Source organism: Folsomia candida, unplaced genomic scaffold (assembly GCF_002217175.1).
Source record: "Folsomia candida strain VU population unplaced genomic scaffold, ASM221717v1 Fcan01_Sc001, whole genome shotgun sequence".
Taxonomy (NCBI): domain Eukaryota; kingdom Metazoa; phylum Arthropoda; class Collembola; order Entomobryomorpha; family Isotomidae; genus Folsomia; species Folsomia candida.
In genome coordinates, this window is record NW_019091193.1 from 25,889,064 (window position 1) to 25,913,829 (window position 24,766).

Here is a 24,766-nt window from a genome sequence, read left to right on the forward strand (position 1 = left end):
TAAAATGGTGAATGATGCAATACTGAAACGTGTCTCATTTCAATGAAAACAATATATTTGGATTCGGTTCGATTAGTATAATAGTGGTTCACATGTATATATTGTATTGTATATGGACATTGCAATATTGTAAAATTACCAAATTATGTACTTCATAAGGTAAACCTCTAATAGTATGTAGTAATTAATGTAAGCAAAATACTTATACTGTATATGATGCCTTATATTTTCAATTTAAAGTTACAAAACAGATCTAAGCAGATCTAATACAGACTGACTCTCTTAACTGTATTAATATTATTTATTGTTGTATTAAAGTTGATACGTAAATTTACAGCTTAATAAAACTACTATATTTCTAGTCGACACGAAATTAGGAAAAAATCAAAACTATATTCTATCATTTATATCCTATTATGAAACTAGACTTTTCTCTGCGTCTGTCCAGCTTGTACTCTTGAAAGAAACTCATTTGCATAAATTTGTCAGTGAGGTCTGGCGACGCTTTGTTTGTGGATATTTTGCTTTATTCGGATGATGATGGGTGGTCTTGAATTCAATAATTCAATGAAGCTCCTCCCCTCCTCCTTTTTCGCAGATGATTTCATGCTTGATTTTCAATCGAGTCATTACTTATTAGTTCCGGCTGTTCTCCTTCCGTGTTAATTGTGATCATCATGTCCTCAGCATTTTCTTGGTCATCGAGGTCACCATCCCCATCAACTTCCCCATCGTCTCCCATTTCACCAGTATCGTCCTCATCATCACTACACATCGCGTCAGAAGTTTCAACTTCCGTTTTAATAAGTTTTTCGTCATCATCGTCTAGTTCCAACTTTGTCGAATTAATAAGAGATCCATCCGCTCCTGTCACGCTTCTATTCTTTGAATGAGTTTTTATATGTTTAGAAAGGTGATCGCTCCTATAAAAATGAATCGAAAAATTACTTTTAAATGGTTCATTTTTAACAAATAGCAAATTTTAAAAAAACAAGACACGATACCTCATAAACTTTTTGAGACATTCAGGACACTGGAATCGTTTCTCTCCCGTGTGCGTCCTTCTATGCCTTTGGAGTTCATCGGATCGTGTAAACCGTTTCCCACAAAACAACCATTGACAGACAAATGGCCTTTCTCCTGCATGCCATCTAAGGTGAGCGCGTAGATGTGATGTTTTACCATAAACTTTACCACAACTGTAAAGAAAATAAAGTATTTAGAACGTTATGAATGGGCAAGGATCTGCTATTGATGTGTGCTAACAAATACTCAGCTTACCCAGGAATATGACACAAATGCTGCTTTTTCTTTTCTCCATTATTTCTGGAATTATTCGAACTTTAATAAAACAGACTCCACTTATGTTCACTTGCTTATACAATTTGAGTAGGGAGTTAAAGGTTAAATATTGATTAAATACCTGGCATCAATATCGGTACAGTTTGGACAGGTGCATGCAACTCTCCTTAGTCTTGTCTTTGGCTTATCGAGTTCTGTTTTAATTGCAGTAACAGTCCCTGCATTTCCCAACGACGTGGTAACCATAAGGGGAGCTTGGTTTATTACTTGCCATTTCGTGGGATCAAGTGGATCCTGTTGAAGTTGAGCTCCACCTAAATAGTTCAATATGCAACACATGTAATTCACGATACAGAAATTAATTACATTTGATGGTGCCTTTACTGATAAAATTACCCATTTGTCCCAGGTTCCCTAGATTTCCTAGGCCAGTGATAATCTGTGGTGCTTGAACAGCTTGGATAATTTGCTGATTTGGAGAACTTTGTTGCTGAATGGTCACATTTTGTTGTCCTTGACCTAATGTGATTGTTCCGGCTGGTAAAATCTGAACGTTTCCCAATCCGGGAATGTTTTGAATGTTTTGGAACTATAATTAAAAAAACAATCATTACATAAATGCACATATTTAGTTCATTCATCTTGTCAATACAGTATGTATACCAAGAAGGTATATAAAAACATGTGATATAATACATGTGTAATAAACACTTATATGCAATATAGAACTTACTTGTCCGAACGACTGGCCAAGTGCAGCTTGGTTAATGACAGTGAATTGTTGGTTCGTCCCTTGCAGTGTAATTTGCTGCTGTTGTTGTTGAGGCTGCGTCTGAGCGGTGACGATGGTCGGGGTAGTTGAAGTGACCCCATTTGTTGCTTGTGTCGTTGAGGACACTTGAGATACTGCATTGTTTGCATTGTCGTTTCCACCCGTCGTCTGCAATTTCATAGAAAGGTTTTAGATTAAACCTCCACCACTCGCAAAATGTCAAATAATAAGTAAACAGCTCACTTGTATAGTAATGGTTCCGTTAGCATTTTGCGTCCAATTTGTCGTTCCAGCTTGGGTAGTTTGTGGTTGAGCTTGCTGAATTTGAGCTAGTTGGATCTGACCATTTGGGCCAATTATTTGAGCCAGTTGTTGTTGAGGAATCTATAAGAATAAATATTTTACAAATTAAGTCAAAAACCTATAGCAGAAATTATGTACGTATGTATATATATATATTAGTACAAGGTCATTCGAATTCTAATCTCCATGCTCCAACTTATATAGCCTGTGTACTTATATAGATTAAATGTAGCACTACACAAAATAGTCATTAATCAAGCAAGTCAGTCGTTGCTCATGGATGTGTGACATTACGAAGAGGAAGAATATCCCAAGAAGGAACCAAGAACAGCTGAGCAAGAAGATTATGCAAGGTGGTCCTACGGGATTTACTCACAACGACGACAAGTACAAGTACCTCATGTCTCGTCAACATATACGACGCCTTATTCTCTTCCCATCACCAACCAGGACACATCTGCCCGAAAAGGTGTTTTAAGCCCCACAGCCACACACATTTTTTTTATTTTTCCACCCGAGAGAGAACGCGTATCTATATTCCTCATCCCCTAAAAGAATGTGATTAAAGTTGTGTTCTCTATTGTACGTTTACAATCTCGTCACTATATTACACATATGTCCACACACGGCAAAAAGTATTATCCTATCCAAACCCTATACATATCTGGTGGTACACCCCAAAAGCAGAAGAAAAACGAGGAAAAAGGCATACATCACACGAAGATAAACGACAACTACGCATCCGTATAATGGGCTCGACAACACAACTCGTCTCATTCACTAAATTCCTGTTAAATTCCCACAAGTAATCATTCCAGCAAACATACTCCGTCTCGACAATGAAAGGAACAATTTCATGGATTGAGCCTCAAAACTCTCGAATCCAAGACCCATTCCACAGCACGCCAAGGAAATAAATCAATGAATGCAAATGGAGCATAAGCCTGTCAAAGCAACCTGTCTCCAATATTATACCCCCTCCCCCCATTTTCATAGCGAGCACACTCACTTGGGTCATTTGGGGCTGAATAATTTGAATCTGTCCTCCTTGCATTAGTCCTCCTAAACCTCCGGCATTTGACATTGCAGTTCCGAGGGTCTGGATGGGGATCTGCATACACAAGTTATTATTCGGTATTAGAATTATGGCAATGTGGTTGAAATATTTTTAAAATAAAAATTGTCTATTACATGAATAGTTTGAATGATGGTCTGTCCATTAGATGTGGCGATAGGGACTTGTACAGGTATCGTCTGCTGAAAAGGGAACTGCAGAATTTGCTGAGGAACACCGGTTCGTACCACATTTTGTCCGGCACCTGCAACAGTAAGCAAACAGTAAATTAAAAATTTGCCATTTAATGTATAGACAATTTAGACTGATAGCGTTCACGAACGCTCATGTTCAATAAAAATCAAGTTTAAACAAAAGTGAAGGAACTCACTGGACAAAATGGTGTTGCCATTCTGTAAAATGTTTGCTGTCTGCACAACATTTTGGGCTCGGAGGAACTGGCCAGCTGGAGCAATAATAGTTTGACCTCCTTGAATTTGAACTTGCTGGGTAGCCATCTTATCTTAGAAAGGGTTGCTGAATTCTGAAAATAAAAATCAAGATAATTATTTATTTGATTGCACTAGTTTTATTTTTTTGCACGCAATTTTTGTATAATATAAATGAACTGCCCAAATTAATTGTTAAAATTTTTAACTTAAAAATACGAAGACGGGAAACTATTATAGCAGTAAGTGTCTCGAACATAAATCTAAAAAAACGCAGCGTCATGTCATTTCGTTTTGTTGTTAATGAGCCATCATCATTCGAAGAGATCGAGTGTTAGACTACATATGTTGATGTTGTTCCAAAATTTTATTTTTCATATGCAGCCAGTCAGTCGCATATTATTCCTTTGTCCACCACATTACAATATTTCTCTTGCATCTTGCCTTGAGGCGCATGTTTAACAAGTTCCTTTTAGCAGTCGTAATAATAATATAAAGACAAAGGCACTAAATCACAAAATTTTTCATCCAGTCGGACGGATATTTACTGAGCTAATAAGCAACAAGTAGAATCGACGGATTGTTAACTAGCCAACTAACTAACTGTCTCACTGGTCCATAACTTCTTAAATCTTCTCCATCCAGCAGACAAATTTTCCGGCACGTCAACAACTTCATGAGAGAGAGATGCATTTTTAGTTGTTACCTCAAACCCCTTCTTCTTGTAAACACAAATCATGTTTACATATTGCACCCGGCGTGTCTTGCTTTGCCTCTTTTCTATTCGGATTTACTTACAACACACGAGGAGGAAGAAAGATACAAAATAATGCACGCCATTCTTAGATCCGATGGTATTTATCTTTATCATCATCATCGACGACGAGTCTTTATCCGGCAGCCTTCATGTCTTTACAGACCAGCTTCTCTAAAGGAATAATAATAAGAGATTGGGGTTGGAAAGACTTTGTGGCTGGATATCGTCAATGGAAAATGAAGTGCTGGACAGGATGATCTTTGAAAGATGGTTGAGGACATGCCGGCTTCGTCTCCCTCCGTGCCCCTTTTGTACGAGGAGGGATCATTAAAGAGTACCCCGGGGGGCTTGGGCTCTCTTCAGCCAAATCAACATGGACACGAGAAAAACCAACTAAATATGTACACACACCAAGTCGAACATCAACTCTCTCTCTCTCAAACGTCAACCTGGCTCGGCAGTTAACATTTCTTGCTCAATAAAAAAGTAACCAACTTGCTTTTAAGAGGAAGAAGAGATCTTTAATAAGCTATCAAAAGGAAAAGGACAGCTCAAAATCTTTCGAACAAGAAGCAGCAGTGAGAGATTCACATTTTTGTTTGTTGTGAGCAGTAAGGATGTGGAATTAAATAAGTGCACACAATTCCACTTGACAGAAACATTAGTAGGCATTATTATTGCATTTCTCTCTCTTTCTTCAATGTTCCTTTGTTGCATGGAACCATAAAAGTTCTTCCTTCAGTTATGCCCAACAAATCAACTACCCCAAGAGAGGAAGGAAAAGACGGAGATGAAAATTTGTTTTTGTAGAATTTAAGAATTGGGGACGATACAAAACGTGAACATAAAATAAAAGACTTGAACCCTGCTTTGTTTCAGGTTTCACGCTTCGAAGCCACACGAAAACTGAAACTAAAAACTCTCGTCGTCGTCCCCGTCGTTGTGAATTTTCGTAAGTAGCGAAGGAAATAAGGAGGGAGATGGGAGAGATTGTGGAGAGAAGAAGGCAGAACGTTTCACTGGGAACTTGACAGTCAATGATGAAAAATCTTTTGAGACGTGCCTCCGTTGGTGCTATTAAAGTTTCCGATTCCCGACCACCTTTTAAACCTCTGTCTGAATCATTTCCCAATCTTCATCCTCTTTCCTATGCCTCTGATCTCTCCTTCTGCTTATACACATTCGATGGTCGATGCTTATTTATGAAGAACAAAAAGTCAAACGCAGGTTCTGGTTTCTGGTTGTTCTTGCTACCACTTGATACATATAATAACCGCCCTCTTACCGCTTATTGAGCCGCTTGTAGCTGATTGTTTTGCCTTTTAAAACAAATAAGATCTTATACCACCATTGCCTATGCATTTACCTTAATGCATACTCCTGCCAGTTCTGCTCCTACTCTCCAAACTCTGAATATGACTTCCAAACCAATCCACAAAAAACACCTTTTGAATTACTGCTACTTCCCAAAGGCCTTCCGTTTATCCTCTGGAATTTCATTTCCCTTATTATTCCAGACGGAGCCGACAACTTCCACTCTTTCTCTTTTTCCGAGCTCTCTTCTCCTGCTCCCCTTTCTCTGGTCACATCATCATACGCCGAGTTCTGAGCAACTGACTGTCAACCTTGGTTACTTTTGCACTCGGAGGAGCAAAAAGAATGACAGGAGAAAGTAATAAACGCTGCTGTAAAATGCAGAAGGGGAAAGAATTGGGATGAAGAAAGTTACGAGAAGAATGCCAACCATAGTTTAAACGTAGTGCGGATGTGGCTGTAACTTTTTAAATATTCTGCTTAGGGTAAAGTCCGGAAAGTAATAATTAATGTGACTTGTAGACTGGTAACCACAATCTTAATCGGAATCTGGCTCATTAACGTTTGGCCCTTTTTCAAGTTTATGTTTTTCTTGTTCCGGGTGATAATCGGTTCAAGAGTGAAAGCCAAGCATTTTTAGTAGGAGATAAAAGAATCTGAAATTACAACTGGTATGACCAATTTCCTTTCATAGACAACGTGGCCAAAAAAGTAGTCATTTACGTATAAAACATGCTCGTACCTGTGCCGATTAACCTACAAACCTTGCCAAAGAAGGATGGTCGGTAGGTAGGTAGATAAACACTCACGTCTTTGAAAACGTCGTTTGACACGACGAAGTCCCGACTACTCTTTCTTTGTTCGGAGGCTTTCCAAATCGGGATTAGACACGGACCTGCGGGGCAAGTCGTCGTATTCCATGGTGGCAAGATGCACAACATACACAAGTATTGTCGAGTGGAGTCAGATCAGAAGAGGGGATGGCACACTGGGAAGTGAATAAATTGCCTGGATGCCCATCTTCGTGAGATTTCCTACAGTTACAAACTTCGTCACACCCCAACGACTGCCCTGAAGATGCGAAAGCATAACGAGTAAAGCAGGCTGCTGCTGGAGGGCTGATCTTGGGAAAACTTATTCAAATACAATAAGCCAGCAATACCAGCAAAGTTCACACCGGACTTCATGGACGTTATTAAATAAGGGAACCTTTTGCTTACCTACTTCCCACACATTTCATACTCGAGTAAAAATGTTCAACCCACCTCTATCATCATCATCACTTTAGACATACCATTTTTTAACTAGTCGCCTTCGGGCAGTTGGACAGAGAACTCGGCTCTTTCTTGGTCTTTATTCTTCCTCGTCTGTGAGAAGAACATGCACGAAGAAGAAGATCTCTCCAGTTTTTCAAGTGCCCGTACATTCTACACGCCACACAAGACAAGAGTCGTATTGTAATAATAATACGCGTCGGATAATAGAATGATGGATCTCTTCGCATCTCTCGTCTTTCTCAGATATCTTGCTCTCCTTGTGGCTGAGTTAACATCTCGAAAAGAATTTCATTACGCTAATCGACCAGGACAAAAAAATCCCATAATATCCAAAATAAACCCCATCTAAAACAATTAGTCGGCTCAGACTGGTTTCGCTGTGGTTAATTAAGAACAAACAATTGACGCCCAGAGCGTATAATTGACGCCCATGCCTGCCTGGAGTACACCACAAGATTTTGAATGACATGAGAACTCTCATAAGCATAATTGGTACCAGTCATCAAAGTGATCTCGTTGAAAGAATTAACAACCAAAGGTGTAAACCTTCTGACAATTGACAATTAATTAACTGCCCAGTCAGTCACAGTCAGAGAAATTATTATTGTTCCGACCTGTCTGCAACTTTCATTCACATTCATTTTTATTATTACTCTATTTGAGGATCAATTAAGTGCGGACTACTCATCGGCTTCTGGACTTATCTTCCTCTCCAAGATGAGTCCATGCCAGCCACTCTGGACCAATTTGTTACTTGTTACTCATTTTCGTGTATGTACGTATGTGTATGTAAGTGCAGAGCTGCTGCTGGCCGGATGTACCGATGAACCATTTCTAAATACTTAACTATATGTACGTGCAACATATATTACACACAATTGCCCCTCTCTTCACTTCCACTACTTTTACGGAATACTGAAGCAGCCGCACTTATCTTATCGATAATGTTTATGTGCAATTAGTGACAACGGAGTTCCGCCTGACTTCCGCTCAAGTAACAAAAGCAGTGGAAAAAATCATCATGTGGCTCTTCCTACATACATAATTCCTCTTCCGTCATAAATCCCTCAAAGCGGATATTTTCCCTAAAATTGGATCTCGAAACAAAAATAAATAGAAAATGGGAAACGGAGCAAAGTAGATTCCATGTGCTAATGAGAAAGCAAATAGTGATTGGCAACTGCCACAGCGAACTCTATGCGGACGGGGTGGGTCTGGATGGCAAGAAGAGTGGTTGACGCCAAGTGGAAGAGGGGTTTACCAGAAAGAATAATAATTCATCCTCCCCATCCAATTACTTGGAAACATGGAGAGGGTGGGTGATGGTGAAAACTTTGGGCGAGGGTAGTGCATCACAGAAATGTCGGGACTGTGGGAGGGAGGGTCGGGGTTACTAGGGCGTGTTTCCACCCCGATATCGTCCCATCGGCAGCCCCACAACGGCAGTCACGTTTACATTCCGACTCGTCGGAGGAGCGTACATATATAAATTTATATGTACATTAGTGCACAGCCAGCCAGCCGTTGATCATCCTCTCATTGAAAATGTCCAGAGGAGCGGAAAGGATTTTATGTGAAAGTGTGCATGGATGGAATTCGTGGCGTGGCATGGAGTATATAGCGAGGCAGGCAAGGGGATGAGTCTGACGGAGGAGCAAATCGGGGGGAAGGGAGCTGGGGAATGACTTGATGATGGTTTTGGTGTGGGACCCTTGGGACGTGTCTCCAGGATGGAGATGGGCTGACTGACATGACACACGGGTGTTGCTTAATGTATGTAACTTGGCCAGAGGCGATTTTAGGGAAATGCACAAAGTACAAAGTGTGACTCGAGTTTTGACTCTCAGAATGAATCTTATTAGCCGGGAGGATTACAGTAATGGGTGCATGGGGGACGACGATGGATCATATATTCTGCATGAGGATGTGCCTGGGTGCAGCAGGCTGTGTTCAATTCGAACATTAAAAGGAGTTTCAATACTCATTTTTCTCAATATCTGAAATCCCAATGTCAACCCGACCAGCCAGAACCCCGATATGAGCACAAAGGCTTCGTTAAGTTAACTCACTTATCAGCCTTCCTCCTCCTCCTCCGGCTTCCTCAGATTCCACAACGGCAAGGAAGAGAAGGAGCAGGCAGGGACGACCATTTATTGGATTCGGTTGAAGGACTCTATGATATCCTTCATCTGCAGCAGCCCTTTCCTCCACATTCGTGCATTACGCCATGCTGCACTGATCCGATACACTAAGTCCATCATAATTGAAATCGTTCCGAGATGAGTCATTTGTGAACCATTGTCCCTTCTCCGCCCTCCAGCCATACCAACGCTAAGCCAAGTTGTTACGCTACGATACCCGCTCCGCAGCCGCACAACTTTCACTGCTACCTTTCCTATCTCTTCCACATTCGTCAATTAACAAACTGAAGGATTTATTTGCATCTAATAATCATAAATAGTAGTCCAAGTCGACCCCCTCCACTGCCAACCTATCCCCCGTAATGACTTGTAATACCAGCCTACCCTGCTTAAATAAGCACTAAAGTACCTACAAATACTCCACTGCACAAGGCTTCATAACTACGAAACCTTCGAGCTTCTCCAGTGGAGATAAGACCGATGGTGGGGAAAGCATTATAAGTCCCATTGAATTGTCTACTTACTTCTGCCGTTATTACTCCATTCAACACTCGCTTCCTTCCCTCCTCGCCCGATTTTCCGTAATATATCATTCATACATACATACATACCTTTCATCGTCAGGTGTGCACACTCACTACACGATTACATGAGCAGACACAAGCTGATCTGATCTGATGCTCCCGACACAATGGTGCACACGCAATTATTTCCATTCCCTCAAAATCCAATTACATGCTTATTCTCCAAACATATGCCCCAGTTCAGTGTTCATGTTCACAGTCTAGCCTTGTGTGTCCGTGTGTGAATCCTGGGACATGTCAATCTCCAGGAGGAAGAGAAGGAGGGTCTTCCTGGATGGGTATGAAGCAAATCGCATTTATTACAAGTCCTCCTCGGTCTTCACAAAGAATTTCAAAATTGCAATAAGTAATTCACTCAGCGGTGGAGTTTCCACTTGGTCAACCAGACATAAGAGAAAATCATTCGGGAGCTTCATCCGGGTATTCAATCTCCCCATCTTCGCAGCCAGTCTTCCCCATCATCGTCCCATCCCACGAGTCCACGAACGAGAGACAGAGGAAACAAATATCAAACGGCAACTGGATACTTTACTTTGTGTTAAAAAGCGATATATTTTGAAATGAGGGAGACGAGCGAGTGTGACTTGTGATGCTTTCCTCAACAAAACTTTTGTTCTCTGCACGAACCTATGATGCAGCCACAGAAAGATGAAACAACATCATTATCTCCCAAACTGATAGTTTTATTTCAATAACCAAAACACAACATGGACAGGAAATTATCCAGCTAAAAAGTATATTTTTCTGAGCAAAACCTTTGAATGAGGACCATTTACATGGAGCAGGGCACTAACGAAACGGAAAGTGCGAGTCAACATGTGCTGGACGATTTCCTCTCTCAATACGCGTAGTAATACATACGACTCGACATTATGCTCGATGCACTTTGTAAAAATAACTGAGCAAAGTCAACTGAACCAAATAATGGGCCGTCGCTAAAACCAACAACAACTCTGGAAAAAAAACCTCTCATCTCTTATTTTATTTGGTCCATTGTCGCACACTTTTCTCTCATCTTTGAGAGTCAACTGCATAAAATTTAGTGCGGATGTGTGTATGTCTCCCCCCATGAAAGCTGACTCCTTCTGCTGTTATCCAACTAAATATATACTGAGAAAGGACCGAATAGTAGCTAATACTGGGGGCTGTGAAAGCAGTGAGGTCAACAAAACTACCACGATTCATAATGAGTATTTGTAGCATGAATGAATGAAGAATTGAATGTGGTATTGGAGAAAAGACTTCCTTCCGGTTTCGTGAGAAGGCATATTCGCATAAGAACAGTGCTCGTCCACCACTTTGCTCTAATCGGGGAAAGCATCCAATCTTTAATTTGTCAAGATCTATCCGCCGTTAATCCTTCATGGAAAGCGGATGGATTCGACAACGTCAGTTCATTCAGAGCCGTGTGCATACGAATCAGAGGAGTGGTAATCCCGAGAGGATTATACCTTAAACAACGAAGGAAATGGAGTGGTGGTAGGACAATTTAATGACAGTGCGTATAAGCCATGCATAGTTTTTGGTCTCCTCATCTGTCCAAAGAGACTGATCCAGATTTTGTGGATTCGTACTTTGGCAAAAACACAACCTGCCTGTCAGATCCGCCTCAGTGACCGGCGGATATATTAATCACCCGGGCATTGTGTACCCCATGAAGGACACACATTACATTTTCCAGAAAAACTTGCGAGTCCAGTCCTACACCCACCAACCAAATTAACTTTTGATGCATTATTTCCACGGCTGGATATATGTACGTACTTTTATAATGCTACCACCACTGCTACGCACTTTGGTGATGGATTGTTAGTCTGATAACAACTAGTAATTACTGGGAAGAAGTAGAATGAAGGCTTCATGTGAGAATGGTAGCAAACTATTAAGTCGATTGCATTAATCACGAGAAGGGAATATCAGGGAGGAGAGAAAGAACATGTAAATACGTAATAAATTCACAGCTCTTAAGCCTTCCGTATTTTACTAACAGAAGGAGAGAGGAAATACGAATATATTTGAAACAAGCATGAAACTACACACCCGTCGCCGTCGTCAGGAATCCCGGTGAGACTGTGAGCTTTTTCTTTCTCCAATTTCCACGTTTTAATGAGATCAAAATGAGTTTGGAGCCAGGAGCAAGTGTATCTCCAAAATCTGATGATAATGCCCACGCTACTGCTCGACTACTGCTCTTTTCCTCACAGTCTCCAGAACTGGAGGCTCATCACTAAAACGATGGAATCACGAAGAAGACGGAATAAATGAATACTTTTCAACCAAATGCCACTCGAATGAACCTTTAAACATCTCATCAAGTTGGAGTAGCAGCAAGTCATCAACAAAGCCCTCAAGGATGGATACGATATAAAATTTCATATCAGTCCTGGTCGTGAACATTAAAACTTGGCATGTTCACAGAATATGTGCTGTTAGCGTGCTCTTGTTAACTAAACAAAATCACACTCAACAGTTCCTTCGACTTTATTGTGTGTCTCTCTCACTTGCTCTGTTTTCAGGATGACGAGAAAAAGAGGCAAAACAAAGCCTCTCCTCCAATCTTATAGTGATTGAAGCAGGTAATGAGAGGACATTTTATCCAACAAAGTAATCTCGTCTGCGTATTTATAATAAACACGGTATCTGAGGAGTACGAGAGGTGAATCGTGCCCTCCAGATCCTATTTAATGACATCATGCTCGGCCGATTTTTCGGACTAATCACTAATGAGACCTCTTTCTGATGACTCTGAAAATTAGTCCATAAAACCACCCAAGTACACATGCAAGTATTGCATTGTGCACAGCTTAATTTTGCGTTCCTTTATTCCTGCTCTTCTTCCACTTCTGCTACCAATAACTATACACTGGCTGCTGCGTTACATTTTTAAGTCAACAAATTACGTGATTATGGGGCATGGGCGTTCAGTTCTGATTTCATCCATAGGAAGCAACCCTTTGAGTTCAGCACTTGCATGAAGAGGTCAACAACGAAGGCAGAGCTCGGACCTTTGGAAATGGTCCTGGACAACCTCAGTTCCACCTCCTTCGCTCCCACCGCGTCTCACCACCGCTTTTCGAAGCTCTTCTTCTGTGTTCGAATTTTAGTAAACAGAGCATACATAGTATTACGTAGCAGTAGCAGGAGCAACAGACTCAACACAACCCCTTCCATCCCTCTCACAATGTAATAACTATAATTGGAGTACATCCTCCAAAACGGATAACTAGTTCGTTAATCAAAATCTGTGCTGCCCATCTCAATCTCGGCTCCATCGTGCTCCATAACCACTCTCACCAACCAACACTTTGTTGGCCTCCCATCGAGCGTTTCATTCAATCCTCACAAACTCCTCCTTGCCTTATGCACAAAAGTGTCAACCGAACTTACCAAATTCGAATATTCACCAAACCCATCCATCCCCCCAGCCATTCATCACTTGGATGCACAGATCAGGCCAAAAAGTAAAATATTCAGTGCGGCTCAGCCAGACCACGGAGACTCATCTCTTCAAATCTAGCAGTGGAGCATCGAGATTCATCAATTTAATCCCGAGAGGATCCTGCGTCACATGCATCTCTCTCAATCACAGCGAGAACACTCTGCTTGATTTTATTTATTGCATTCTTCACAAGTGCACCTACAGATTAAAGATATACATACACGCATAACACAGGAAATAGTGTCCTCTTAACGTGCTATACATAGTGCCAAGAACTGTGGCGTGACACAAGACGAATATGTGTCATCAAAGTTGCATACACACAATTACGATTTGGTGGTGGTTACTCATTGCACCTTTATTATGTGAAATTGTGTAATGATAGAGTGCGCAACCCCCCAGAGTTACCCGATTCTATTTTGTGTGCGACCACCACCACACTGTCATTCCGAGAATTGTCAAATTGTCCAAGACCACACAGACTTATTCGTGCGATACTAGCGACAGATGAGCAATGCTAACCAAACCCTTTAACCAAAACCCCATAAAACTCCAGGGACTCCTCCTCTGGACAAGTTCAAGTTGCCATCGGACCGGAAACCAATCGATGAACTTGAAACCCGATCCAACCCAGCCATCAAATCAGCCCAGGCACAACGTAAATATAAATAAAAGACATTCAATGTCAATCCAGACAATGGAACCTGGAAGTAAAAGTGCCACAGGGAGAATTTTCAACCGTTGTGCTACGTCATGCAACTCAAATTACACTTGGCTGGAGGAGGAGGAGGAGGAAAAAATTTCCACCACAAGCACAGAGCTGGATGGACTTAAAGTGCACACATGTGAGGATGCTGATGAAATGAAAAGGCATTAATTTATCCGAGAGATAACCAACTCTTATTTATTCCAAGCTAAATGAGCGACAGAAGGGAAACATCCATTAGTCGACGTCTTTTCATCCATTTCTGTCGCCTCTGTGAAAAGTCATTGTGATTACAATGGACAAGTTCAGGCAGATTTGGTCTCATAAAAACCCAATTGAAAGGGATGCGAGGAGGCGTGTTTTTATCATTTTAATGTGGGCCTTCGATTCCCAGATTGATGATGGCAGGCACACAAAAAGGACTTACATATTTACGAAAGCGATAACGGATTCGAGTTAAAAGCTTGTTTATTTTTCACGTAATTAGCCTGTAACCGAAAATTGTGCATAATGTGTTAATGTGTTGACAAAATTTTTCCCATAAAATTGAGCAAGGTGGTTAAATAAAAGTGAAATTTTCCAAAAAGCAATGTCAAATTATTTCTAATATTTTGTTTCAAAATGTCCGGTCAAATACGGACAATTCTGTAAGATAGGTACAACCACACATGTATCTGCCCTATGGTTGATGAGAATTGTACTCATTGTGATGCAATCAGTGTAGTAATGACGAGAAGATGAGATGGAAAAGAAACATATTTTTATGTAAACTTTTTTTCATACGACAAACAATAGCTCACATCCAGTTTCAAGGATTCGGCAAACCAGGCTTCTCCACGAAACTCGAGAGGAACGTCTTTGTTCATTTGAGAGGATATTTCAGAATAAATATACTCAAACTACTGGAGACTGACGTCTGGAGATGTTCGTTCACGTTGATGGCTCCAACCATTAGCCATAATTATCCTCCTCTGCTCTGCGGCATACATTCAATTTATTTTATTTGTGAGCAAAAATAACCCTTTCCTGTCCCACACCAATTACTCTCAATTCCACCCTCTGGATTATGGCTCTAAATTATGGTCACAAATTTATGACACTTTTACAGGAAATATGTACACCGACACGTTTACAGAGAGCAGGTAATACGGATAAATGCAATATTGAACAATTCTCCGAATTTCAAACAATGAAGCAATTGCTACGAAATTGTTACCAACAGTGTATCTTGAAAAAAATGAATTTGCAAGATTTTCATAGCTGAGATGAACTAGAAAGCAAAAGTATAAGGGATCCGAGAGCCTGATCAGATGTGATATTTACTTTGTGAGTGTTATCTCCAAACCAAAATCCTCTACCTCAACGCAACCCCCGGTCTGTCTGTGCAGTGATAGAGTTAGCGATTACCAGGGATTATCACAACAATATGCACCAAATTGCATTCAAACTTTCAACCGCAAAACTGAATGAATTCGGGATCAGGTTCCCGGACTGCAGGAGCAACTTTATTCGTAAATTGGACCTTGTTAGTTGTGATTGCATTGTGAAAATAAAAACTGGAAAGAAATCAACAAAGCATGTTGGACGAGTTGAGTAAATTATAGTGTTGCTCCGCCCTCCAGGATTTTTCCTATTTTCAAACAATGCTCAAAAAACTTTCCCCCGTATTTTCTGCCCCATTTTGTAAATTAATCCCAACTATATCCTGTCGTATACTAAATTACTACAGCGTCATTCATATTTATAAGCAATCTACATATTTATGCATGCGTATAAAAGTAGATCAAATTGTTTTATTGGAGTCGATGCACAGAATTATATCTCAAAATCTCACCATGTAAAATTGCATTGGCCATTGTAATAATATTTTGAAATGCGTAATAGTTTGGGCCATAAAATTCAATTTTGTTTTTTATTTATCCCAAATGCACATACACATTTTGATTTTATTTCGCTCTGGCTTGTATGAATTGCTATGAATATGCATGTAATGGTGGTTGCTGCCCTATTCACTTTTTCGAACCAAGTCATGCGATGGAATCGTTACATTATTATTAGTAGAAGAGGATGCATCACGACCGGACAGACTGGACCACGAACTCGAGGAGGAGGATGGTGAAGCTCTCATGATTCCTTTACCCGGTCCACGAATAATAATCTCGTGGCTCCATTGTATTTCCGAAGAAGAATTTGAAATCTAAAACTCTTCCGAGCAAGAGCATTCATGGCATTCTTTTTGATGTACGATTTGAGTGATGTGAGATGATGCCAGCGAAACCAAAAGAGTGCATATGCATATACCTTATCTATGTATGTATGTAGATATATCCCTGATGAGATGATGCCTCTACACGTACAAATATGCACAATGCATGTTCTCCAGCATAGAGTGTGCAGTATATGCATATAACAAAACACCATAATCTTGCATCACATCCATGATCAGAGGAAATGCTTCAATCACGAAGTAAAGTGGCGCATCAAATTCATTTCAATGCACATCCAACATTCCTGACCTTGACCCCAAATCCGTGTTTTGCATTGTCTTTAATTAATTCCTTTCACGGACTAAGCGAGCTACCATTTTGGGATGAGCAACTCCTGCACAAAACGTTCAGTAATTTCCTTCCTTCTTGTGGATGACACTCATCGACAACGGTGTTAAATAACACAAATATATTTACAGCGTGAATATTTCCCCCAGTTGTGAAATGCGGGTGTCACGAATGCGTCTGGTTTCCGCAAGGAAATGAAATAGACTTTGCTATCTCGTCACACTCTGTTGGATTTTTGTATGCTAATATTGAAGTTTAAAAATGAAATCCATAAATGGGATTTGTATTCTGCTCGTCGCACTGCATCTGCCCATGCATGAGTGGTCGTACAGAGATCTGGTTTTATTCTGCTCAAGTATCAGCATCATCTCACATTCGAGACGAGGGTGATGGAGGGGACCGCAGACAAAAAGCTGGATCGGACGGACCAAGAGCTTGAACTTTGCTGTGATGCAGGATATGGGACTTTTTTGTGCCTGATTTGCCATCCGTCATGCTTTTTAGTGAGAGACAGATAAGCAACAGCCTCTCTTCTTAACTCGTCTCCACCTCATTTTGGAGAGATGATGCTTGAATTTTTCATACAAGTTCATGAAACTTTGAGCTCGCCACTTGAAGCAAATGGATTAATTTCTACTGCTGCGTATCCCTTGCACATGGATGATAAGAGCAACACCACATTTGCCACTGTTGTTTATTGAGATGATGCATTGTTGTGTATAATGTTAACTCGGTCTCATTTATATCACTGCTTTACTCCCCATCGCCACCACCACATCCGTCCCTACCACTCCACCCTTCATCAATAATGAACAGATAATTCCGCCATTGTGTTCTGCGTTAAGAGCAAATTTGAGGAGGTTGAAGGATCTCATCTCCACACACACACTGCCAGACTGGGTAATAGTGCTGGAGTGTCAAGGGTAAACAGTAAATGAAAATGCAAGTGAGATCTTTCCTCTTATTTATTGCTCCTTGTAAAGCTGGCTTCGTTTATGCACACTCACCCGACCTAACCAACACGGTTTGTTGCGAACAACTGACAACCCTGCTGCTATTCTTCCTCGTGATACAAAACATGGGCAAAATTTGAAGAACGGAGATGCATCCTGCTTCATCTTGCTGGAGAATGGATGAGATAATGTCATCTCATACATCGGAATATATGTGGCTCGCTCAAGAGTTGCATAGGGCATAGCTGGAAATCCAACCTGCACACATTTCTTCATTTTTGGTGTTAAACGGTAATGCATGTGAAAATGTGAATGATGTATCCGACCAAATGTTAATAATACGTTTGCCTCCTCTGCTACTACTCATCATCATCAACGGTAAATAAATGCGTGGCATGGGACGTGTATCATGTAACCACTACATCTGTTCCCTTAAGTGAGTTGGATACTTAACACTTTGAGAGTAGTCGGAGGCAAAAGTAGCTACTCACTCGTTGTGAGAAAGTAAACCTTTGTCGATAATTACACGACGGAGGGAATATTATGTACGGACGAGAGCCATGATTTGTGCCCCACACACTATCAATAAGGTCGGCTCCTTATTTATGTGTGTATTCCTTCTGCTGCTCCCTACTTAAAAAAACCTAAGCGTTAAAACGAAGGTGTTTGGATACTTTTTATCCGACGGTCGTGGAGGATATTTAGTACATTGAACATCATTCTTCCCTTCCTCCATCTTACACAAGTTATGCGGTAAAACCGCGGAAAAGAACTATTTTTTAACACTAAGTACGTTATATCCCACGATTATGCCCATTAAAAGTCGAATTTTGGATATCCCGCCATAGCTCAAAAACCAGGTCGATTTCGAATAAGTTGTAAATAGGAGAAATCTAAGGTGGGCCATTCCAAAGACGGTCCCACTTTGCTTCGGTCGCTAGAATGTAACATCTTGGCTGTAGTATTGGTAAGAAATTTGCAGCCGAAATTGCGAAAATTTTCAAAGCTTTGAACTTAGCGCCAGACACAAGCTGCATTTCGAAAAATGGTTTATGAGAGGAAATACCACATAGCTCTGAGGAATAATTATCTAGTTGCAATATCTTCAAAAAGTCAATCTTGTTCATGCTACCCTTGTCAGAATGACACGACCCGAAAATCGACATTTTGAATTTTCGCGCCAAAAGGAGGCATGATATGAAAAAAATTTCCGACTAAAATTTGTAGCTATTCCACCTGTGGATATAACCCTGTCGCTGGTTTTTTTTAATCTTTGGCCTAAATCATTTACGGTGGTATTTAGTGTTATTTTGTAAAACAAAACGTTTTGGTGCATATTTCAAAAACGTTTCAAAATTTCGAAAAACGGTATGCGTGCCCTATACCTAGATTTGGGAGACGGTCATAAAGTTCTTTTACCTTATCTTTCTATCTTGTAAGGTTTCGCCACACGAGCATTTTTATTTAACATTGGAGTGTCTGCTGACATACTATACCTTTCATATACACATCCAGCAAGTGAACGTGGATAGAAAAAATAGAAAAAGCAAACCATAGAGTTATATTAATATAAGCAGAGGGAGTACCATTGCTCTTTGTTCAGCGAGAATGCAAGCCACGTGATGTTTTGATTTGGTTGAGAACATAAACATTACGTCATCACTCATCACCACCATCACTAGAATGTTATATACAACACATACAAGGCATGTATTGTATGTATAAAATTCTGTGAGGTTGTTGAGACTCAGTTTCAACGTCAGGTACAGGTACCATGTTACCAAACTTGTTACCAAATTACGATAACCTTCAACTTCTCATTATTTCTTCATGACAAATATTTTCGAAATAATTTTTAAGTAATTCTTAACTAATGTTTCTGACCACGGTCAATAAACCAACTTAGATACACATTGTGGTTGGATGGACCCCACTCCAATCTGCTTGTTTTTCCCCAACATGAGAGCCATCATACAAGAAGTAAATCGTCATTTTAGTCTGTTTAGTTGTGGTTTAGTTTGAGGACTGTCGGTATGGTGGCTCGTTCGCATGCAATTTTAGATCACCCAATCAATTAACCTGCTCCTGTCAGGCCTTGAAGCAAACACAGCACATCACCAAAACGAATATCTTCTTGCACCACCAATTCCATCTGAGTAAACATACTGAGTGGGGTTGCAGTGCAGTGCTGGTGGTATATATCTACAAATTATACAATTCATGCTATGGCGAGGGTTATACGACAGTGTTACATTCGGCATGTCGAGTGTAAATAAACCATGGATGATCCTTATTCGATTTGATTACTTAAAAGCGAACAAAGCGTTCAATCACTGAATTCTATCGCGATGAGCATTGTGCTCGCTTTAAATCCACTAAAAATGCAGTGAAGTGAATCATGTATACATGTATCGCCACAAGTATACATACATCTGTAATGCACATATATACATATCTGGACGAAGAAACAGAAGAAAACGCAATAAATTATATTGTTTCTCACAATATGAGATATGAAACGAGATTTTTTGCCGGAAAATTTTTATATATTTCTAAAAGTATCGTACCAGAGGTGCATGCGTTGAATTCACGCTTGGCAGCATAAATATATCTGGAAGCAATAATTTAGCAAGGGTTCTAATAAAGTTGGATGGTTCGTGATAATTAAGGCATAATTAGAGGCTCCTCTGCATGATTACTGTGTAACCATGCACTTGCATGTATGTAAAGTTAAATGAAAATGAAGAATGGATGAACGACTGAATGTGTGCTAACTGGAAATAACAGGAAAGCACATTTATCATCACTAACCATCCAGGAATAATTCAGAAAAGGAAAGCAGCAACACCAGCGGAGACGCGGGCAACAGATTTCCGCTCTTCTTCGGAAGAATCCGAACCGGGTAAAAAACCCACCAAAGCAATGTTGTCCCCAACCCGATGTGTATATGTACATGCTCCTTCCATCGAGGGAATGCCCGCTCATTGCAACCGGCTCATATCCAATTTCTGTGAACAAACAATGCAAACGACGCTAAACCCGCATCAACAGACTGATCTGACAGATTGGAAAAACATAACACATCCAAATCCCGAATCCAACACGGACAATATGCACGTTGCATGTAAAGCTGGCTGAATGCGAACTGCAAACACGGTCACCAACCAACAACGCACCACCTCGTCCATCGTCGCTGTCAGGTTCAGCAGTGCACGCTGCATCCTTCGTCCGTCACCCTTTTATTCCCGTAATTAAAATCTTATCATATGCTCGTGATGAGGATTTTCTCGAGTTCCAGCTCCCAGTGTTGCTTCGCTAGTGTTATTTTATGACAGCATTTGCCATGTTTTTGAAACTTTAGAGGCCGTTCAGCGCCCGTAAGTAAGTGAAGTGCAGTAGTAGTAGTAGCAGTCCGTCAGTAGTCGTCGTCGGGGATGTTCTCACGCGTCGCACAATGCAGATCAAAACAGTGAAAATATTGCCGTCGTTCGCACATACGTCGACCCCCGGTTCATCCTGCATTCATTAGCTCGCATTATGCAGACTCAGACTTTTTTCAGACTTGCTCTTTCCATTTTGCTGGTGTTGTTATCTAGCAGTGCATGGAACACTCATACTGTTGCGCTGGCAAGCGAGTTATTGTTCTTTTGGAAGAATGTGTAAGTATTTTGAGGATGGTGAGTGGTGGTGGTGGAAGGATGCAATAAAATCTGGTAGCCTCGGGAAGTATGTGTGTACTTGTCTTTGAAGAGAACAGTGTAATTCGATTAATTTGAAATGACAAGATTCTCTCGCAGAGGAACTTGGCTCTTTGACCCTTATGAATTTTCCTACAGGCCATACATTACTGGAGCAGCAGGTGTCCCTTTATCCAGGTGGTGGTGGTGCTGGATAAATTCAGATGCCCAACAACAGACAGTGATCATCATGAATGCTATACATTTTTTATACGGATCACTCGCTACTCCTCGTGCTTATTCAGTCCCCCTTCGTTCATATGTACTCCTCGCAAAGCAAAGGTGAGTCCATGTGGTCGTATAGTTTTATTTTTATTGCTGCCGATGGCACCTTCCCTCAGAAAACTTGGCACCTCCATGGGATATATTTCCTATTTAGGACTATCCCCTGGCTACGTTTATATTTGTACATAAATAGCAGAGTTACATGGACTTATCCTTCCAAGAAGAGACCCCTGGTCGCTCTTCCACAATTAGCCAGGCAAGAACGAACCCTTCCTCAAATCGCTCAAGGGGTCACATATTTCCCAGACCGTTCCCATAACCATTGTCCATATCCGGGCAACTTAACCACAACCTTTGACCCAGAGACGACCACAACAACTCCAAGAACGACTTGTGTATATTGTTTGCTGGGCATGGGGAGAATATAATACAGCTCCAGGGAACAGTTTAATGATGTGCGCAAAGCTCTTTCCTCCAAGCTTCGTATATTGTAATGGTTCGGTGATTATTTAACAATCAGCAAGTAAAACTTTATGCTCGCATTCATGAGAACGCAGCCAAGATGACTGAGAGAGAATCACGAGGAGGAGGATGAACATTTACATCTCTCGGAAAATGATGACCCACGCCATACAGTGGTAACTAACTGGTATGCAAGTTTGGTGGAGAGTGGGATGCAATGCATGCAGTCCGAGAATGAGCACTATTACTTACTTTTAAGCAATGTGACCAAGTTTGAAACGAACCAACAATTTCATGCAAATATAGGAAATATTTATATGTGTCTGCCTTTTTCTCTCCATTTTAGTTACATGTGTACATGCACCCACCAGATAATGGTGATTATAAGTCGGTGTTTTCAATTTTGCACGTTTTTTTGGCAATGAGATGAATGACACGACAGTGCAGATAATGGTTAAATAAACAACTTTTTTACCTCAATTAAGACAACCGGCACCAAGTGAACCGTCCCTTTGAATATTAATCAATTTTTTGATCTGCAACGCTTGTGTCGAGCAGTGGCGAGCAGGTGAGGGCTGAGCATAAGATGTGTGGAATAAGGACGAGTGAATGATCCGACTTTTTGATAGATAAGACAAGCCCAGATGGTGGATGGATGAGAGAGCACACTTCTAATTGGAGTTGAAACAGTAGCCGGACCACATGTAATTTACCCAAAGGTATAATTTTCTTTTTAATTTATGTAGGCAAAGTCAGGTCAACATACTCTTCACCACTTCACTCCAGCAGCAGACGGAGCATCGAATTTCATATCATGTACAACAAAGTGCATCAATACCACAAATTATTATTGCAACTTTTCCAATACTAGTCACTCAAGATGAGAAATGTGCAAACCGAGTCCGAGAGTACCGACTTTGCGTCTCACTCACTTTTCCTCACTTGACAGACAGCGTAGCTCGTCCGTGGAGCGAGTGGTACAAAACCCACGACTTTTACGCGAACATGGGACGATCTGTCCAGGTGGAAATCCTCCAAAATCCGGGAGGCAGGAAGAAGAATTTTACACAGCCTTCCCACTTATTCACTTTGTCTCCATCCACCACTCTCTAATCAAATCAGTGCAAATATAATTTGCACGGCAATGTTTCAATAAGCGTGCAAATATTGAAAATGTATCCTATCGCTTGGTGTGGGGTACATGAGCACCACTTTTAGATGGGCAGAAACGTGTTGTAGGGTTTGCCTCGCCTCGCTGTATTTTATTTCACGTACAAGAGTTCGAATGTAAAAAGGTTGCTTTAACAGAGAGCTCAGAAGAGGAGTGCACAAATCCACCGAGAACTGGGACCCAACTACTGGAGGTGGTTATAACCTCGGCTTCTCAACCCAGCAATTTTGTTAGATCCCAACTTGGCGTTCTCTTCCGTCCCAGTTGTAGCCTGCCGTCGGCATTGATCCGTCCTCCCTGATGCCTAAACCACGATCCCCAGAGGTGAAAGTTGTACCAAAATGTGCCCCAAAAAGCGGGGTTTCCAAGGTCCGATTTTGGCGAATTTATGGGGCTCGTGGGGCTCGGAGCGTGGGGGCGAAGAGCGGACTTTTTATCGAGGAGGGAGATTGTGATGCGGATTTGGGTGTGTTAGGGGAATGAGTGGCGTCCTCCCTGAGCGACCCCCTCACATGACCTGATTGGCAAGATGGGAGTGAATAAGTTTGAGGCGTTATAACTAGAGGATGGAGGAATGGGATAGCCACACTCGGGGCTTGGGCTGTCGAGCATTCTTCCAATGCTAGATTTCGTACAGGAGTTATCATGCTTCGTGAGAACTCCCCAACAGATCGTTGTGTAAAACCTCTTTCTGTTATGCAGTCGCGTTACATGCCATTTGGCTTGGCTTGGTTTACGTTTGGTAGCAACTCTTAGCAAAGAGCTCGCTTAATAGGAAAAAAACTGTTGGATGTTCTCTACAATAAAATAAGCTGGTAAATAGTTAAGTCATTGCTGGCTTCGTTCGTCAAACGGAAAAAAGGACACAAAATGTGTGTATATGTACGTAGTTGGTTACTCGAATGCCCAAAATCTATTGTCAAATGTGGTAGTGCTTGGTTGTTGGGATGCACGATATGCCCTGGGCTGCTTTGTGTTCCCATCTTCTCTCAAACACGCCCTTCAATGTCACGTAAAGTCAAGCCTACCTTGCTTTTTGCTTAATAAATCTAATGTAAGTAAGCATTGTTTGCATTTAATACGTGTTCATGCAGATTGTGGGATTCAGAAATGATGGGAAGAGTTTTATGATGAGAGAGGATTGTTAAATGGGCGAGGGATCCGCCTCTTCACAAACTGCATGACTTTTCTTCTTCTCTCGTCGGAGCCAAATTAAATGCTGCAGAACATGCATTTATGCAATCTGCGTAGAACAAAGCATCAGAAGACGATGACACTAACGAACGTTACATATGCACTGACATTTGATTCCAAAATTCCCAATCTCATATGTACAAGCTCTAATAAATACGTAGTAATGCTTCGTTTGCCACAAGTATTGAGTATTTTTGTCACTTGTTTATCAAATTGCTCTCGCTGCTCGTATGGTTTTGATCGAATATCTAAACAAGTGAATCGTAATAATTGAATCTGTCTTCACTGCAGGATGTCAACTCCTTGTGCGTATCAGAGTACCCCCGATTACACACTTATCTACCCCTGTATCTGCGTATCACCACTCCCCT

At 41.0% G+C, this 24,766-nt stretch overlaps 1 protein-coding gene across 2 annotated transcripts; it reads right to left on the reverse strand.

Moving 5' to 3' along the window:
* Positions 1-32: 32 nt before the first annotated feature.
* On the reverse strand, positions 33-23,398 carry LOC110862426 (transcription factor Sp3). 2 transcript variants are annotated; one of them, XM_022111634.2, is made up of 11 exons: positions 22,506-23,398; positions 3,823-3,975; positions 3,569-3,696; positions 3,387-3,488; positions 2,318-2,458; positions 2,036-2,242; positions 1,699-1,891; positions 1,424-1,616; positions 1,282-1,326; positions 1,005-1,199; positions 33-923 (listed from the first exon to the last, which is right to left on the reverse strand). In XM_022111634.2, the coding sequence occupies exons 2-11, from the start codon at positions 3,947-3,949 to the stop codon at positions 605-607; spliced, it is 1,650 nt and encodes a 549-aa protein (XP_021967326.1). In that variant the 5' UTR covers positions 3,950-3,975; positions 22,506-23,398; the 3' UTR covers positions 33-604. The 2 variants fall into 2 exon arrangements, with proteins under 2 accessions (XP_021967326.1, XP_021967317.1); XM_022111625.2 differs by having other exon boundaries at positions 1,282-1,341.
* Positions 23,399-24,766: the final 1,368 nt, after the last annotated feature.